At 42.6% G+C, this 18816-nt stretch overlaps 1 protein-coding gene across 1 annotated transcript; it reads right to left on the bottom strand.

Moving 5' to 3' along the window:
* Nucleotides 1–10338: 10338 nt before the first annotated feature.
* Nucleotides 10339–17214, bottom strand: neff1 (neuronal intermediate filament family member 1). Its single transcript, XM_085367706.1, has 4 exons — nucleotides 16471–17214; nucleotides 14380–14697; nucleotides 14061–14185; nucleotides 10339–10699 (listed from the first exon to the last, which is right to left on the bottom strand). Exons 1-4 carry the CDS (start codon nucleotides 17212–17214, stop codon nucleotides 10339–10341), a joined length of 1548 nt encoding a protein of 515 aa, XP_085223832.1.
* Between the last annotated feature and the right edge of the window lie 1602 nt (nucleotides 17215–18816).

Below are 18816 nucleotides of genomic sequence, written 5' to 3'. Positions count from 1 at the left end.
TATATACCGGTATTGCATATTGTACGACTGCAATATGAATCCATGATAAGCTGATACTAAATGTGGCTATTTGTTTCTTCTAAATTCCAATTTCCCTTTTCACCCCAGTTTGTAAAAAAAAGTCACATCATAGATTTGTTTTTGTTTTTTTGTTTTTTTCAATCCAGTTGTAGTTAACAACAGTAACGTCGGTCTGTTGGGTCCTCTGGACTGGTTTGGTCAGTCATTTTTTATTTTTTGACTGAGGCACTTTTCACAATTTGATTTGTAGAATACATCAACTTGGCATCTTAATTTTTTCCTGTTTATTTTGGTTCTTTTTAAAAGGATCATTCGTGGGATATTTGAAAACATTGCCCCTATGCAGCTATGCCAAGTGAAAACTGTGTGCGTGTGTGTGCTTTTATTGTGAAATTATAGCTAATGTTTACTTGAATATGGGCTAGCTTGACCTTTCCAGCAGAACTCCCTGATGTCATTTTAAGGTGTGGGTTATGTTCAAGAAAAATACTGTGAATGGCATTTAGAGTGCCACAGATGTAATTAACAATAATTAATAATGATGATGACGAAAAGCTCAAGAGGAACAATATTTGAGCCTTTTATACCAGGATGTATATTCTTAGTTTAAATTTCTTAATAGTAGTCTTGCAGATGTAAATGTAAGATTGACTCAGTGATATTACTAATGCAAACGTTGCAACAGTACAGTTGTAGTGAAAAGAAAAGTAATTAATTAAAATGATCTAAATCCAAACTGAGATGAATAACAGTGTATGACATATTACATCTTGTCATTATTTATTTGACAAACACTAAGCCAAAACCCAGTGTGGCAATGTGTAAAAAACTAAGTACATTACCATTGCTCAGTAGCTTGTACAACCATCTTTGGTAGTAATAATTTCAAATAGGGTTTAAGGGCATCTTTCCGAACCTAAGCAATGCTGTCATGCTGTTTTTAGAGAGTAGACACTTTCTCCTGCCAACACTTCCAAACAAGACATACTTGGTCATTCTTATTCCATTGATACTGCTATGAGTGTTAACATTTAACATGCTATCTAAGGCTTGTAGAGTGAAAAATGCAGCTCTTGTTTGTTTTTTGTTTTTTTGCAGAAAAGGGTGGTACTTAAAAATAAAAGGAAAAAATGTTTAACAATAAAAGAAATGACCATGCTTTACAATCTTACGCAAATATTAGCATTTTCCAAACTTTTTTTCAACAACAAAAAATCTGAAAGAAAAACAGAATTTGAACATACACTGTGTGTCCATTTTAGACAAACAAAAACAGAGACAGACTCATGTCTAGAGGACTATTAGACAGAACATGTAAGGCAGTTTCCACCTCTTTACAATTATCTGTAATTTGCACCTTTAACACCAAGTGGCAGCAAACGCTCGCTGGAAGCATGTGTGCCTGCGTTTCAGCTCTGTGGAGCTGACGACATCCAGCTCTTATAAATACTTAATGGCTCGCTGCTGTTGCAGCAGACGTGGAACAAGCGGTGCAGCCCAAATATAACAGTTCAATAGGATGTGGTATTATACTGTTGAGTGTTCACTATCTGCACATGAGCAGAGCTGCGATGCAGACCAGCATTATTTAGGATGATCATGCAGAGGCAGTTTGCATTTAGCAACAGCCTACCTGACTCTAAACCTTGTTGCTTAATACTGGAATATATCAGTAGGTGCCACTGCTGCACTGATTTGCATAACCATCACAGATTTTTTGCATGCCTTTGTATTGTAGAAACCACAGGAGTGAGCTATAAGAGATTAAATGTACACCTGTACAGGAGATGTTCAAAGAATTCTAAACGACAGATTAGCGACTAAACGGAGGAACTGAAGCTTCTTCTCATTTGCTTCAGCCATGTCTCGCCTGGAGGCACGTCTGGCTTATTTTTATCTCCTAATTTAGTTGAATTCTCATAACTCGTCTTTATACGTGTCTTTCTTTATTAGCTTGTGTCTCTTTTATATCTCGCCCCAGTGTTTTATGACTTGAATTGCCTTGTTTTTGACAGGCTCTGTGCTGCAATTTCCTTTAAAACCAGAAAGAGACAATCAATTTTAAAAGTTTTGTTTTTCCATTTGAATAGAATAGAATAGAATAGAATTGCACACAATTGTGGAAGAAAGTTGATAATAACATTTAGCCATGACTAGATGAAGTATCTTTTATGTCTAATATTTTGAAGTATCCCAGAATATAACAGAAATACAACACATTTCATTTTACTGACATTCTGTTTGTTAATCAATACTAATGATGTGTGTTGATGATCGATGCTCAGTCATTAAATTCTGCATTGATTTTGTGGCATTTGGTTCTTCAGCGCCTGCCTTGCTTCACTTCATGCTCTATCTGTTGTTGTTTGTATGGTTATACGGATATATTGTTTTACCAGATGCACCATTGATGTGTGTATCTAAACTGATCTAAATTTATTGCAGTCATTTACCATGACTTGTGGAAAGGAGAGCATGCTGTTTAAAAAAAAAGTTTAATGATTCACTGTGTATCCTTTTTCTTTTTAAATTAAGCTGTGACCTAGAAATTCTCTCAAATCACTAAAAGAAGGAAAATGGTTCAGAAAATCACCACACCACACACTCACACACCCGCCCACCCAAAGATTAGGACTGCGGTGATTTGAAGGGTGGGTGGGCGAGTGAAGGGCATTATCCTTGGTGCAGAGTGTTGCCGTGGACATTCGCTGCACATGTGCCGTGTTACTGTGTTTGTTCCTGTCATGCTACGACTGTCGCCCTTCCTGTGGTGCACAGCCAGTCTGCTGTTTCCGCTCGCCTGGCCTCTCTGTGTCAGGCAGCCCAAATTTTGGCTGGGACTCTTCAGCAGCTCCTCCAGAACTGCAGGGCTCTGGGACATCTGCAATGCAGAAGTCTATATATAGCAATGGTGTGAGAGAGAGAGAAAGAGAGAGGGGGGGGCAAGACATGGTGGTGGTGGTGGGGGGGGGGGGGGGGGGGGGGGGGATAGGAGAGAGGGAAACAAGGAATAAAAAGTGTCCATCTTGAGCTTGCAGAAAGCAGTTTCATGTTTTACCTCCATATCTTGTGAAATTGAAAACTGGGATGCACATTTAAAAAAACTTGTGTGTCTGTGAAACCCACGCACCAACTGAGTGTCCACTCAGGATGTCAGCACACACGGTGACAAGGACACTGAGGAGTGTGGTATCTCACTATTTAACTCACTTAAAAGAGGAAATGTAATCACGTTCTTGCCGAGTCCCAGCAAACAGAGCAGGGAAGGTGGGCTGTATACTGCTGAGCATTTACAGCTTTATCTCAGAGGGTGGGGGCTCGGGAGGGCAGCGGAGGAGGAGCAGGCGAGCGGGTCAATTATGTATGCACCTCCACAAACAACAGAATCTGCTGACAACAGAGCTCAGCACGCACAGAGCAGCATCGCAGCCAAATAAAGGACGGCTGGACAGGCGGACCCGTGGACCACAGGCCTGCAGAGCTGCCGGGGACATTGATCAAAAACTCTTGAATTTTCAATAAGTCAGCCCTCTGACACGCTCTCTGCATTACTCCTCACCACAGAGGTCTGTGCTGAGTCACGATGCTCCTCTTGTCACTGCTGAGATGAGTTCAGAATGCAGAGAGGAAAGCTTGAGCTGCAGCACGGGCTTTGCACAATAGCTTTTTAAAGGTCATTCCTCACCTGATGCAGATGTGCACCTCTGCCTACACTCAAAAAAGCAATTTATCACCCTAATTAAATGTGAAGCGATAATTTTGAGTAAAATCCAATTGAAATATATCAAATCAAAGACTTATTCATTTAAATAATTAGTCATTAAGGAAAATGTGCTTGGTTTAATCTGAAAGTATACAAATCAGGTCAATTTTATTTGACCAGATTCCATTAAATTGAAATTTTTGCATTGTATTTATATAGCAAGATTACAAGAACTTCTATTTATATGAGCTAAAATCTGCATTTTGCCCATGTGCCCCTGTACATCACGTTATTTATTCATTTGAATGATGTATCTGTTAAAGACAAAGTTCTCCAGTTTGGGAAACATGTAATCTGCATGTTTGCTCTCTGAATATTCTTATTCACTTTACGAGCTTTATGCTAACAGTTCCTATTTAACCAGGCAGCTGCGAGTACATGTAAAAAAGTAACTAATCATATTTTTCTAAAATCTCAAGTGTCAAATGTTATATACTGATAATAAAGCACCATAGATCGAGTCACATGTAATCTTGTTGGGTCATTCAATAATAAAATGTTCTTTTTCTTTTTACTTTTTTATGTGAGCATCCGTATTATGGGATGTGTCATAGTTTCCATGGCAAAACTGCACCAGTGTGATGTCTGTGATGCAGTATAACAGGAAAACAAAAATTGAAAGGTCTTTTTACCTGCAGAAGAACCTTGAGAACAGGCTTTCCTGTGTCATAATACTTTTCTAATATAGTCCATTTTTCACACCTGGACATGAAACTTTTTACAGTATGAAGGTACAAATATTTGAATATGTCATGAAAATATGCTGAAGTTGTTGTAGTAAATATGATCGGCTGAGGAGGTCAACTCTTTCTGCAGATCCAGATGCACTTGCGGGTAGATGTGTGATAAGAAATCCTCCAGCAGAGGCTAAGTTAACCTCAGCGCACTGACTGTATTGATGCAGTAAGATGGTGATGTAAAACTATTGATTGCCCCATACAAGATGTATCACATTGCTTTCCTGAAACTAATACATGCTCCTTTTTCATCTAATCCTCAACTTGGGAGAAAAATCATTCGTCTTTGCTCTTTCCCCTGCTTTCTGACACTTTTATTGATTGTCTCTTTTTTTCTCAGACACACTCGTACTCACACAGAAGACTACAGCCCAGGAGCTGGGGGGAAAACAGTCCTGGGCTGTGATGAAGTTCTTGCTGTTGACAGCTGTGCCGGTGGGCCGGTGTTAGCAGGTGCCATCCATCTTTTACCTCTGGGCCAGGCAGAAGTTGAGATGAGCCAAGAGATAAATATCAGGGTAATCAGGAGCCAGGCAGTCGTATCATTGGACGTAGACAGTAAACTGAAGAAAAGTAAATTCAACAACAAGTGTTTTTCCTTCTAACAGCTGATCCTCTTTTAACTAGATCCTCTCTGATGGGTCTCTTATTTGAGGATGACGGACTGAAACCACAGCGCCAAATCACAACATCAGTCGCCTCAAGGTGCTTTATATTGTAAGGTAGACCCCACAATAATACATACAGAGAAAAACCCAACAATCATATGACCCCCTATGAGCAAGCACTTTGGCGACAGTGGGAAGGAAAAACTCCCTTTGAACAGGAAGAAACCTCCGGCAGAACCAGGCTCAGGGAGGGGCGGGGCCATCTGCTGCAACCGGTTGGGGTGAGAGAAGGAAGACAGGATAAAAGACATGCTGTGGAAGAGAGACAGAGGTTAATAACAGATATGATTCAATGCAGAGAGGTCTGTTAATACATAGTGAGTGAGAAAGGTGACTGAAGAACAAACACTCAATGCATCATGGGAATCCCCCAGCAGCCTACACCTATTGAAGCATAACTAAGGGAGGATTCAGGGTCACCTGGTCCAGCTCTAACTATATGCTTTAGCAAAAAGGAAATTTTAAGCCTTATCTGAAAGTAGAGATAGTGTCTGTCTCCTTTATCCAAACTGGAAGCTGGTTCCACAGAAGAGGGGCCTGAAAACTGAAGGCTCTGCCTCCCATTCTACTTTTAAATACTCTAGGAACAACAAGTAGGCCTGCAGTGCGAGAGCGAAGCGCTCTAATAGAGTGATATGGTACTACAAGGTCATTAAGATAAGATTATTTAAGATCTTGTAAGTGGAAGCCAGATTCTGAATTCAATTTTGTATTTAACAGGGAGCCAATGAAGGGAAGCCAGTATGGGAGAAATATGCTCTCTCTTTCTAGTCCCTGTTGGTACTCTTGCTGCAGCATTTTGGTTTAATGGAAGGCTTTTCATGGAGTTACAGAAATAATGTGTACATACGTGTCAGCTAATGTGTAAACAATAAAAGCATCACCTTGTCAGCTGGGATGTGTCGATGACGTGTCAGCTTCAGTGTCAGGCATAGAAGGAGCAAATGTCAGTCGCGGAGGGGTGGGGGGCATTAAGCACATCGTTTTAGCATCCATCATATACACTATTTTTATACATTTGCACATATTTGTGATGGAAATGTAGCTGATGTGACTGTTCAGCATAAAGTGGAATAGGAATATACTCCAGTGGGACTCTGTGGCTTTCTGCATTGCTTTTGAGGTTGTTGCAGAAATTAATTTGCTTTCATTTTATGTGCCACCTGTTTCCATGAGTGATACTTTAATTTATAAACCTTGGGACATTAATAGCTCACATCTCTTTCAGCACGGCTTCAAACCTTTCTGCAAAGTTAAAACATGCCACATAATGTTTGGGGCATAGGTGAGTTCAGACCCTTTTTGTGGTTGCTTGATCCCCAGATTTCACCAGAACACTCCTAAAAATTACTATAGTAATAGTATTAATAATATTGTATTTTAGTATTATTTTCTGACACTAGCTGGCAGAAAGACACATTTTAACTGAAATATAGGAAAACTAACATTGTAATAGACAAGTAGTTTTTCCTGAATTTCATGGATGCTTTACGTGCTTTTCAGTAGTACACTTACTTAAAAATACCAGTGGACATTCTCCACACAGCATATTGATATGAATGGCAGCATTTTACAGGATTCATATCACTCTAAATGTGGCTGAACAGGATGGATGCCACTACACTGATGTGACGGACTACAAATTTATTCTCGTGATGCTCCATGCTGAGTCTGCATAATAAAGGCCGGGTTTGTATGATTCCAGAAACTTTAATATAAAAAACACTCTGCTAGTTTCCTCCATGTACAGGTCTGTGGAGTGGCAGCATGATTTTTTAGTTTCTGCACTGAACAATACCACTTGATTATTTGGTGGACTGCCTCTGTGTGATTAAGAGACTGAAATAATGCTGTGCATGTTTCTCATTTTATCTGCTTTACCATAAATTTTTCTTTAACCTCTTCAATAACAGAGCCTTTGCCTTGGGTTTGATAACTAAAGGCTCCACCTTACAACGGGTGGATTAGATTGAAATCTCTGAAATTATTCACCCATGACAACAGGTCATCTAACTAATTAGGTTGCTTTTGAAGGCAATATTGAAATGTTCATCTAATCAAATTGAGATTTGAAAATGTAAAAAGGGTTGATTACATTTGCAAACAGCATATTCCATTGATATTAATTGATAGACACTGCATGTATGATATTATGATTGGGAGCTGAGTCCACCTACATTTTAAGCCTAGAATCACCCCTGGTTTGGGGCTAAATTTTAAGGCTCATTTCCATAAACAAGATCTTTGTTAGCAAACAAGCAACAATACTTGGCTCCTCTGTTGTCACAAGAGGAAAGGAAGCAAGTAACTTTAATCCTAAAACTGATCTCTGTTGCTTGTGATTCTGATAGGGAGACTAACAGTAATTCAATACAATTCAGTTCAATTCAATTTTATTTATATAGCACCAAATCACAACATTTTTTCCCCCTAATAGGCTGTTTTAGGTATGAGCAAGTTCGTTTAAAGGAGACTCTTACCCAGTGGCAGGGGGGTCGTTGATCATCATATCGGTAGCATCTTTTCCAGTGAGTGGAATTATCATATTTCATTACTTCAAATAACCTTTTCAGCAGCATAATTTGTCACTGTCAGCTTTAGCAGTAAGCACTGTACATATATATAGACTCCAGACATTAATTTTACTCCTTATATACATTTTAAATACAAACTTCTTCAAATAAGTTTGAATCCATGGTTGCCACTGAATGAATAAGATTTAAGTAGTTTAATTAATTTGCTTTTGTTTAACTATTTTAACAAGAGCTATTTTGTTTATTTAGTTTTTCCTTTTTGAGTTAAAGAAACCATTTTTAAAAAAAATTCTGATTAATGTTGATTAACTGTTTCGTTGATTAAGTTATCTGCACCTATAAGTATGTCTTATGTGTATCTAGCACTTGTCCAATAATATTTTGGTACATGTGGATGTGTTGGAAAAAGTTTTGATGCTAAAACACTTTGGAGCTCTTAATTGCTTTATTTTTGTTCCATTTATCAGTATATTACTCAAGTTGTCTTTATCTTTTAAGGAGCAACAGAGCAAAGCTGTGACACCAAGAGTGCAGTGAGTACCTGATTTGTTAACTGTCACCATAGTAGTTTAGCTAGTATGCAGCAAGAAAACCTTTGAGGTGGCTATCAAGTTATCTTGCTGATTTTTTCTTCAATTTGATTCAGGTGAATTTTTATATAATCAAATTACAACAGTTGTCTTAATGCACTTTATTTATGAAGACCATCCAGTATTCTGGAAAACCCCAACAATCAAACAGTCCCTCATGAGCAAACACTTTGCAACAGCAGGAAGGGAAAGCTCCCTTTAAACAGGAAGAAACCTCGGTCAGAACCAGACTTAGGAAGGGAGAGAGAAATGAACCCACCCACCTGAAATTTCATGGCTTTAAAGGGTTAAACTCATATGTTGCTTTTATGTAATTTTTAAAACGTAAACAAGACTGTAACAAATTTTCTGTAATATGTATAACATGTTATAACTTCCTTATCTTCAACAGAAAAATGTTAGCAAGTTACCCAAATTAAATAAAACAAAATGTTAACTTCAGAACTACAGGCATGAATGTTTGTGTGCTTAGCTTTTAGTGAATAAAGAAGACACAGACGTGGTTAAATGCTTTTTGGTTAATAAATGTCTTTATTTGGCTTTGAGAGGAACATCACTGCATGAGAGAGCAGCACGTACAGTCACAGTTGTAAAGCAGAACGGTTTGGAAAGTGTCAGCACTCCTCTACTTCCCCAGAAACAAGTGAGCTGCAGGTGAAAACATGTTTCTTTTAACTTTCATTTATGATTAAGGCAATTCTTTTTTAATTGAACACACAACAAGCAAAAATCTACTCATCCAGCAGATACTCAAGCTCCGAGAATCAGGCCATGCATTCATATCCGTTGGTTGATTCATTTGTCAATAAAGAAATAATAAAAGCAAGGGAGAGAAATGATGAAGGACAGTGACAGAAGGTGATAGAAGAAGTTATGGGGAAAATAGCCCTTTTATGTGACTCTGTATACATAAACCATAAACCCAGGAGAATCTACTCTAACAGACACTTGCAGTCTTGGCTGAGGACTGTCAGCGTCAGCACCACCTGCCTGCTCCTAACACCTACACTCACCTTCACCTTGTTTCCTGTTTCAGCTACATGAAACCAAAGCACCACCATGTTTATGTGAGGGGAAAGAAAACAAGCTGGTGTGTGAGATGATCAGATAAAGTGTATGACAAATGATTCAATCAAAGGGAGGACTTATATTCCCAAAATATATACAGCAGCAATTGAAACTCTACATTTTCACACCCAGCGACTCTGAAGCAATCTACCTTTCCACCCATGTACATTTATGTTTTTCCAGGTTCCAGGTTTGCCAGTATTACTGTGCTATGCTGCAGTTAAGAAGGAGGGAGAAAATTAAAGGGGGTGAAATGAAGAACTAAGCAGCGGCTAATGGAAAGGAGAGGAAGCATTCACCTGCCGTGTGAAATGAGGAGTTGGGACTTCCAGTCAGGACAGAAAATTTCCTGCCTAACAGGGCGACATTCAGGAATGAGCTGGTGACGCTTCATTCAATGACAAAATCTTTAACTTACAGGAATCGCCAACTTTTAAATGTAAAAATCAAATAGCACCGTAAAGTTGGACTGGCTGTTTCACATGCTCCAGGATCTGTGCGTTTCTCTTTAAAAGTCTGTGTGCTGACAGGTTTTGATTGCTCTTACTGTGAATATTAATTACCAATGGCACTTTGCTGTTGCTTGGTCAAAAGACGGATCATTCCCCTTTTCAGACTTGTGAAACTCGGTGGCATCGTGCTAGCTTCCTGCGCTTTTCTCTGTACTCCTGTGACGTAGAGTAGTGACAGCTACAGCAGATTTATGGAAGTGATTTGAACTCTTTTGCTACTGTAGTACTAGCTAGTCTAAATCTCCTTTTCCATCTAATAAAGATTGAACTAATCACTTACAGAGCAAACAGAGACTGAAAAACACAGGTGTGAGGCATCTGGATTGTGCAGATGTGTGTGTGTCTGTGTGTGTCTGTGTGAGATGATGTGAACATGAACAGATCCATAGGTGACTGATCGTGGAACGTGGAATGCGTTATTGATGACAGTGATGACAAAAGCAGTTTAGCTCTTGCTGTTCTTCCCGGTGGGGTTCTCCTTCTTCTTCTCCTCTTTCTCTTTTGGCTTCTCCTCCTCCTCTTCCTCCTCCTCCTCACCCTCTTCGCCCTCTTCTCCCTCCTCACCGTCCTCCTCTCCCTCCTCACCATCTTCTCCCTCCTCACCCTCCTCTTCTCCCTCCTCGTCCTCTTCCTTCTCCTCTTCTTCCGCTTCCTCTTGCTCCTCCTCTTCAGGCTTAGCTCCGGGCTTCCTGTAAGCGCCGAGAGTGTAGGTGCGGGCGGACATGTAGGAAAAGCCGGGATAGCCAGACTGGACCATTGCGCCGCCGACAGAGCTGAGGCGACACTCCTCGCCTTCCAGCAGCTTCCTGTGCAGATGGAGAAACAGAGGACAAAAGGTGACGTCACCGCCTACACTGGACGTGCTACTTTTAGATGCTCAGTGCAGTGATAGACACTCTGAAGGGATCTAATGTCACCGTGATATCAGATGAAGCACCTCTGCTGTCTGTTTTGGTGCTTTTGCAGTTTTACATCATCTTATTTCAGTTGGAAGTGTCTGACTTCTCTTAGTGAAAGCATTAAAATCACATTTTAGGAAAGTAGGTGAGGGAGCACTCCTCTCGTGTGACATGAAGCAAATGTCCCAGGATCATGTTGGGATGTGTTTAAGCTACAATTTCAATTCAACTATTTATATAGCTCCAAATCACAACAGTAGCTTGTATATTTTAAGGTAAAGACCCTATAATAATACAGAAGAAAAACCCAACCACCTCTATGGAGATAGTGGGAAGGAAAACGTCCCTTTTTACAAGAAGAAACCTTCAGTAGAACCAGACTCAGGGGGGCAGCGATTTGCCACCACCAACTGGGGGTGAGGGGACAAAAGACACACTGTGTAAGAGAGCTAGGGTTAATAATAACTAATGAGTAAATACAAAGTGGTGTATAAACACATAGTTAGTGAAAAGTCAGTGAAGGGGAAACACTCAGTGCACCATCGGAAGACCTCAGCATCACAAGTAACAGAAGATTCAGGGTCACCTGATCCAGCCTTAATTATATGCTTTATCAAAAAGGAAAGTGTGTCTCTGTGTGGTCTGTGGCTCTGCTGAGGAGGAGGGGTGGTTCAGCGGGCAGTGCCAGGGAGGCTGTCAGGGCAGCTAGGGCTGTTCAAGTAATCAGACTCTCCCTAACGAGGCCGCAGGAAACAGAGGGGAGAGCTGTGAGGGGAACAAGACCGCTGCAAAGCTGCACAAAGCAGTCTGAAAAGATAAAGCACTGTAATAAAACATCGCCAACTCTGCAACAGCGTATACGTGTCAGGTCCTTTGTGTCACACAAAGTCTTGTGTCTGATCTTAAAAGTAGACGAGGCATCTGTCTCCTGACTCCAAACTGGGAACTTGTTCCACAGAAGAGGGACCTACACCTACTCATTTTTAAAAGGTTTATATAAATAAAGTGGAATTTTGCACGCAGTGTGTCCTTAAGAGCAAAATCTAAATGTCAATAATAAACACTTGTCATTATATTAATCACTTCAATAAACAAGATACAGTGTGGTTTCACTCCAAAACTCTTATAATAAAGGAGTAATAAGCACACAAATGGCGAACAATTAACATCTATGATATGATTTCAAACAGATTTATGTATTGTGTTGCAGAGATATTTGCTGAAGTTTGTTTGCGAACCAGCTGCCTTATGCAATACCTTTGTACTTCGAGATGGTGCAATCAATCCAACAGGAGGGGAGAAAGACAAAGCACCACACTGAGATCATGCTTAGATTTTTCTTTTAAACAGACTATGATGCTGACCTCTTATCAGTCACTTTGAGAACCAGTCAATGAACGAAAGAGTAAATATATTGTTGAATGAAGCTCTTGATAAGTGACCACCAGCTAGCTGCATTGAAGCTTTTTTTGCCGACAAGTATTGTATAACTTTTTTATGATTTCCATCCTATAGGTATCTGGAAATGGTGGAAAATAACACCAGTTGCTACAATGGTCATGTGCTGTAAAACTGAAAGAAAAATCAGCTAAGAGAGACACGTAGCTAAAGCTCCAGAGTGGCTGCTGTGTCCCATTTTGAAACTGCCACATCCAATCCTACAATAATTGCCTTTCATGCCAGAGTAAAAGTAGGATGACAACCTCTTTGTGACTAGGAAACATCACTTATTGCCTTGTACATTTTTCTACATTTCGTGACTGATTGGAAGTAGTTGTGTTTGCTCCTCAGAGGTTGCGTGTAGAACAAACTCATCCAATCTGTCTCTGGGTGTCCACCTACGACCGTGAAGTGATTGTACAGGTCACTTGGTGGTAGGTGACTTGTCTGCAAACAATTACAGTCTGATACAGCCTAAGTGCAATCACCCTCAGACAGATTGGCAAAGGTTTGCAAATAAGTGTTGTCTAATTTATAAACCCAGACAGATTGAGTGCAACTGGTTAGCAATGACTAAGATACAGATGCAAACTCATAGCAGACTTTATCTTGACACACCAAAGTCACTTGAAGACAGCAACTGAGTGCGAGTGGTTGCAGACCGGGTCTCAGCCTTTGAAGCAATGGTTTCATAGGCGAAGATCACAAGTTCACTTGGAACAGTAATTTTGTTTCTGCTGTGATCTGCAAACACTGTTTTTCCTAGTGTGGCAGGGTGTGGTTTGTCACTCAGCTGCAGGGGATGGGTGGAGCAGCGGGTTCAGGGTCTGGTGTCAGGGAAGGCTACTGGCAGATTCCTTTGTCTGCAGAGTCAAAGGAGAAAAAAACTCCCCTTCCCCTTCCGTATGCTTTGTACCAATTTGCCCTTCAGCGTGTTCGGACGCCCCGCCACCTTCCAGTGCCTCGGTGTACTGCGTCTGCACGCTGCATATCCTGCCACCTATTTGGATGACATCATCATCCACAGTGACACCTGGGCAGAGCATGTGCAGCAGGTGGCTGCAGTCTTGGAGTCCCTGAGCCCCTGCTCTACACATCTAACTTTTCCCTCCCTTTTATTCTACACACTGATGCTTCAAACAGAGGGCTGGGTGCCATGTTATCCCAGCAGGTAAGGGTGGGGGAGGTTGATCACCCCGTCGTGTACATCAGCAGGAAACTGTCAGAACGGGAGGCCAGCACAGTGGGCAGTGGTACATGGAGAAGGAGTTCCTGGCCATCCGGTGGGCGGTCGATTCTCTTCCTTATTACTTCTAGGGCCATCCATTCACCTTCTCTCCAGATCACACCCTGCTGCTGTGGCTCCATCGCATGAAGGATGCCAATGTCCAGATCACCCCCCACGGTTGTAACTGGCTCTCCAGCCTTATAAGTTCAAGGTAGTCCAAAGGCCAGGGGCACAGATGGTTGGAGGGATGGAGCAGCGAGTTTGTGGTGTGGTGTCAGGGGAGCCTGACCCACACGGCTGACCCCCATCATATAATCATGCCCTCTCTTTTGAGTAGGACACCGGGACCTACTGGTGTGCTGTGTGTGCTATCTATGCTGTGCTTGAGACATCAGCTGAAAAGCTGCACAACCAAAGGTGTGGCGATATGAAAACCCCCCACTGTAAATAAACATTGAACCTTCGGCAACGTTGTGTGCATCGGGTCCTTTGTCACACCTAGGTTTATAACATACTGTGCTATTATTATTGTATGTATGTTTTCAGCTTAGTTCCACCTGCCAAAATGATGACTGCTGTTCTGTTTGTAATATTACAGACCTGTACGCAGCAATCTCAATATCCAGTGCCATCTTAACATTCAGTAGGTCCTGGTATTCACGTAGATGACGAGACATTTCTCCTTTCGTACTACGCAGGGCACCTTCCAGCTGCTGAATGGTATCCTGTATGCACAAACAGACACATGCACATATTAGCCAGCATTAGCCTTATGTGACCTATGGCTTTTATTATTAACTCCTCAATTTTGTTAACTACTTTTTGGTTGTTTTTGTCTGTAAATAATACGGTAAAGTCTTTTTTAAGGTTTCTAACAATTAGCTTAATAAAGGTATAAAAAATACAATTATTTACATACCTGCATCTCACCAATTTCATTGTTATGGCGATCTTCCATCTCTGCAATCTGCCTCTCCAGAGCTTCATTGTGGCCCCTGAGGGCCTCAATCTCCAGGGTCCGGGCCTGCACCTGTCTGCGGTATTCGCTCAGCTCCTCCTTGGAGTGCTTGATGGCATCTTGGTTGCGGGCAGCCGCCTCAGTCACACTGGCAAACTTGGAGCGGTACCATTCCTCTGCCTGGGATTGGTTCCTAGCTGACAGGCTCTCATACTGGGCCCTGATGTCCTTCAGGGCTGCAGCCAGGTCAGGTTTGCTGACATCCATCTCCACTGACACCTTGATTGAAAAAAGTAGAAAGTAAAAATTGTTTGTGTTTACTGTATATGTTGAGTTTACAACTGTAAATAAAATGTAGCATTTTTTTTTTAAATCACTCATCCTTATATTTAAGAGATGCACAATTATAAGCTGTGTACATTTCAAAAACTATTTTAGCTCACTGATTAAGAATTATAAGTTCATTTTGATCCCGATCAACCATATTATTATATAATGTGGAACCATCATTTTCCACAAACACAGCTTGTTTGTTTGCTGGAAAAGTCTATGCTTTTAATTCTCAGTGGGTAAATCTTAGTGTTTCTCTGATTGGATGTCTGTTCTTTGAAAAGTGGTGACTGTAACAACAAACTGCTGAAATCACTGTCACCATGGATGACAAACAAAGCCATTCTAACTCTGGCTTATCTGTAGCTATTAACCTGATGAAAATATCAGCGTGTCATTGTGAATTTCTTTTAAATACTGAATACTGTTAATGCATGTTAATGCGCTTGTGCTGCAGTTAAACTACCCTCTTCTCTAGCGCCGCAACATAAACGTTTAAGGTGAGCGGTGTGCTGATGAGCTGAGGTGGTGGACTGCGGCGCTGATGAATGGACTGCTGACTCAGACATCTCTGCTGCAGAAAGCTGTGCTGTCAATGGCTTTTATGGTACTCAAATTCCCCATAGGGGGGGAAATGAGAACCCCTGGAGAAATCTACCTAGCAACCACCAGTTCGTGACTAACTTAATAAGCACAAGCTCGCAAAGGACGTCGCTTCACATAAAGACAAGTTTCACGCAAATTTTCTTCTTTTTATCTTGCTCTGTCGACAGCGGGACATAAATAACATCCCAATAAACATGAAAATAACTCACTCTTGCGCATAAACTCGAGCTATGTGCGTCACACGTGGTTAGAACAAAGTGGGAAATGGTTTGAACCGCCATACTGCCCCATGAAGGCAGTTTATCACGTTAATATGTAACCTACACGAAACAAGCGCTAGAGTTTATCCTGCCTGGGACGACCACACCCCTGCGCTATTTCTCCGCATTTTCTCCCCCCTCTGCCCCCTCTCCCCCCCTCTCTTTTAGGAAATGGTAGCAAGCTAACGGCGGGCCTTACAGTAGTTTACATGAACTTTATAGTTGACCTTGGTGCAAAGCAGGTAGCTTATCTCTCCGCTGTCGCACTTTCATAATGTCAGTCAGTTTTCTGGGCAATTCTCTACACGAAACGACCGAAAAACAGACACTTCAAAAACAGCTTTAAGTTGGCACGAGGGGGCGTGAGCACAGGAGCGCGCGGGACACCGCAGGGACGCTCGCGACTCTCCTGCTTTCAGAGCGGGAGGGAGGACAGCGCGTGGTGCTGAAACGGAACTGCAGTGCCATTAATTTTCATGTGCGCGCCGTTCAGCACGTCGAAGCGACGTAGAAAAGACGGCTGCCGACAGACTTTTACATCCTAACACATCTGTAGGTCACTGCTTTCCCGAACTACTCACAAAAATAAGAAAGAAAAAAGGGTTTGTTGTTGTGTTGAGTGCAACAAATCAACAACTTCCTCTGTTGTAGTTTGTTTGTGGCCACTAAGGTGATTATGAAGTGTAAAAACACTCAAGCCTGGAGACCACCTGTGTTCGTGGGTAACACTGTGTTTCTGGTGATATTCTGTGGCTTTAAAACTAGTGGTTAATCGCATTTCTGACCAGTTGACCGTCGGCGGGTGTAATCCTTGCGTGTCTACGGGCAGGCCGTCAGACCCCCGTGGGACGTGTACCTGTGTGGCCTGCAGTGAAGCCTGGAGCTCCTGCAGCTCCTCCTCGTGGACTTTCCTCAGGAAGGCGATCTCATCCAGGAGCGACTCCACTTTCTTCTCCAACTCCAGGCGCGCCAGGGTGGCGTCGTCGACGTCCTTCCGGTAGCCCTTCAGGGTGTTCTCCGCCTCCTCTCGCAGCCTGCTTTCTTCCTCGAACTTCTCCTTCATGCGCTCCAGGGTGTCGTTCATCTGCACGCAGTCCAGGTGCATCTGGCTCTTCTCGTGAGTCAGCTCCTCCACGCGCGCTCGCAGCTCGCGGATCTCCTGCTCGTAGAGCTCGTGCAGGCGAGAAGGCTCACTGTTGCGCTGGCGCAGCAGTGTGACCTCGGCCTCCAGGATTTTGTTTTGCTGCTCCAGGTTGTGCACCTTCTCGATGAAGGACACGAAGCGGTCGTTGAGGCCCTGCAGCTGCTCCTTCTCGTTGGTGCGGATGATCTTGAGCTCGTTGGTGACCGCGGTGGACTGGGTCAGGTCCACCGCGTGGTCCGGCATGGAGGAGAAGACCCGGCCGGGGGCCGCTGTCCGGCGGTAGGTGGTGGTGGAGGAGATCGCTGAGGGGGAACCATAGGTGCGGTGGCTGCTGCGGTATCCCGCGGAGTGCAGGCGGGACGGGCTGCTGCTACCCAGGCTGACGCGACCGGAGCGGGGGGCATCTCCAAAGATCTTCCGATAGGAGCTGCTGTAAATCTCGCTGGAGTAACTCATGGTTCCTTCACCTCGGTTGAATTGGGCCGATGCCTTTGCTTTGCACAGGGAAGTGTGTGTGTGTGGAGTTCACGAGTGTGACAGGATGAGTGTGTGTGTGTGAGAGAGAGAAAGTGAGATGCGAGTGATGTCTGCCCGGGACAGGTGCTTTTATAGGGAAGGCGCCGGCGCATCATTTGACGCAGCAACAACAGAAGACAAGGGGAAACCTGCAAGCTTTTGCAGAAAGCCTCCACCCTCTGGGGAGACACGAAGTCACTCATGCATCTCCTCCTTTCCGCCCTGCAGCTCCAGCTCAACAAAATCACACTCAACGACGAGCAGGTTTCTGCACGGTCTTTGCTGTCCGTGCCCGAACTGAGATCATTAAAATCTAACTTTTTCTTTTCAAGTTACCAATTACTGATCGCACTTAGTGCCACCCGGATAAACACATCGTAACACAAACACAGACACAGGTGTAATCTGAATTACAGCACATTCATTATGCACTTATCTATGGCGTTCACTGCAGTATTTTTTTTCCTGCGCTGTCGCAGCAGAATGGGAAATGGGATCGATGTATAGAGCTTTTCCCAGAGTGTGTTTTGGTGGTGCTGCAGTCTGCAGTCACCCCCCCCCCCCCCCCCCCCCCCCCGGCCACCGCAGTGTGGGAAGACGGGATAATATCATATTAGTGGCAAAAATATGCGTAAAGTGTGTATTTTTTACGCACTTTACGCACTTTACGGGGGGGGGGGGCTCCTATGTTTCAGTGCTGTGCAGAGCGGTCTCTAGCCTTGGTCCTGATCTAGGCTGGAGACAGAGGCGAAGGACCACGCCCCTGCAAAGTACAGGACACCCACCCGCGGGACCGCAGCCTCAACAGCTCCGAACACCACAGGAGGCGCCTCCAGTGCTGCTGCTCAAGCTGCCTGTCTGGAACAGATCCCAAGTGCAGACATCGCCGGGTCATCTTAAATCACCTTAAACTACTTTCCATTGGTCTCGTTTCCCCCGCAAATTATTATCAAACAGGGGTCAGTGAAGAGTTGCCATTGTCTAAAGTTACCGAACAATGGTAACTGTGAGCAGAAATTGATATTTTATTTAGCTTTATGAATTTGATTGGATTTATTTATTTATCTGCAAATTTGGAAAACAGTGACTTTTAAATAGAACTATTTGCACTGTAGCAAATTATTGTCACATATCATCGGACTTGTTGTTTGGAATGCAAAATTCCTTTTTAATAAGTCACACTGATTTCAGTCAAACATTTCCAGAGTTGATGCACTGAATTAATCACACGTCATGAGTGACGAAACTTCTCGAATGCAGTTTTTTCCTGGGGGCAGCAGGGGGCGCCCACTCTGGCTGTAAAGGCTAGGCAGATTGTATAGATGTATATGAGAAAATGACCCTGAAGTACACTCTATTACCTCGATTGATGTCCACAAATGCTAGTTTTCGGTCTTATTAAATATAACATGATACTTATTTTGTAAATTATAGCCCACCTATAGCTTCCCATGTAAACACTGGGCCAAACCAAACATGTTGATTGAGTGATGTGAGTAAAGCAGCAGCCCAAAGAAGCTTCGTAGTGGAATAAACATTAAA

This window comes from Diplotaxodon limnothrissa, linkage group LG12 (assembly GCF_057381915.1).
Source record: "Diplotaxodon limnothrissa isolate DT_005_m linkage group LG12, D_limnothrissa_male_GT1.1, whole genome shotgun sequence".
Taxonomy (NCBI): domain Eukaryota; kingdom Metazoa; phylum Chordata; class Actinopteri; order Cichliformes; family Cichlidae; genus Diplotaxodon; species Diplotaxodon limnothrissa.
Note: the sequence above shows the minus strand (reverse complement) of the source record. Positions and strands in the feature narration are given on the sequence as shown.

Coding starts and splice junctions, on each gene's coding strand:
- neff1 (XM_085367706.1), bottom strand. CDS start 17,214: ATGAGTTACTCCAGCGAGATTTACAGCAGCTCCTATCGGAAGATCTTT. Junction 14,186..14,379: donor ATGAAATTGGTGAGATGCAG/GTATGTAAATAA, acceptor TTGTGCATACAG/GATACCATTCAGCAGCTGGA. Junction 10,700..14,060: donor ATTGAGATTGCTGCGTACAG/GTCTGTAATATT, acceptor CCATCTGCACAG/GAAGCTGCTGGAAGGCGAGG.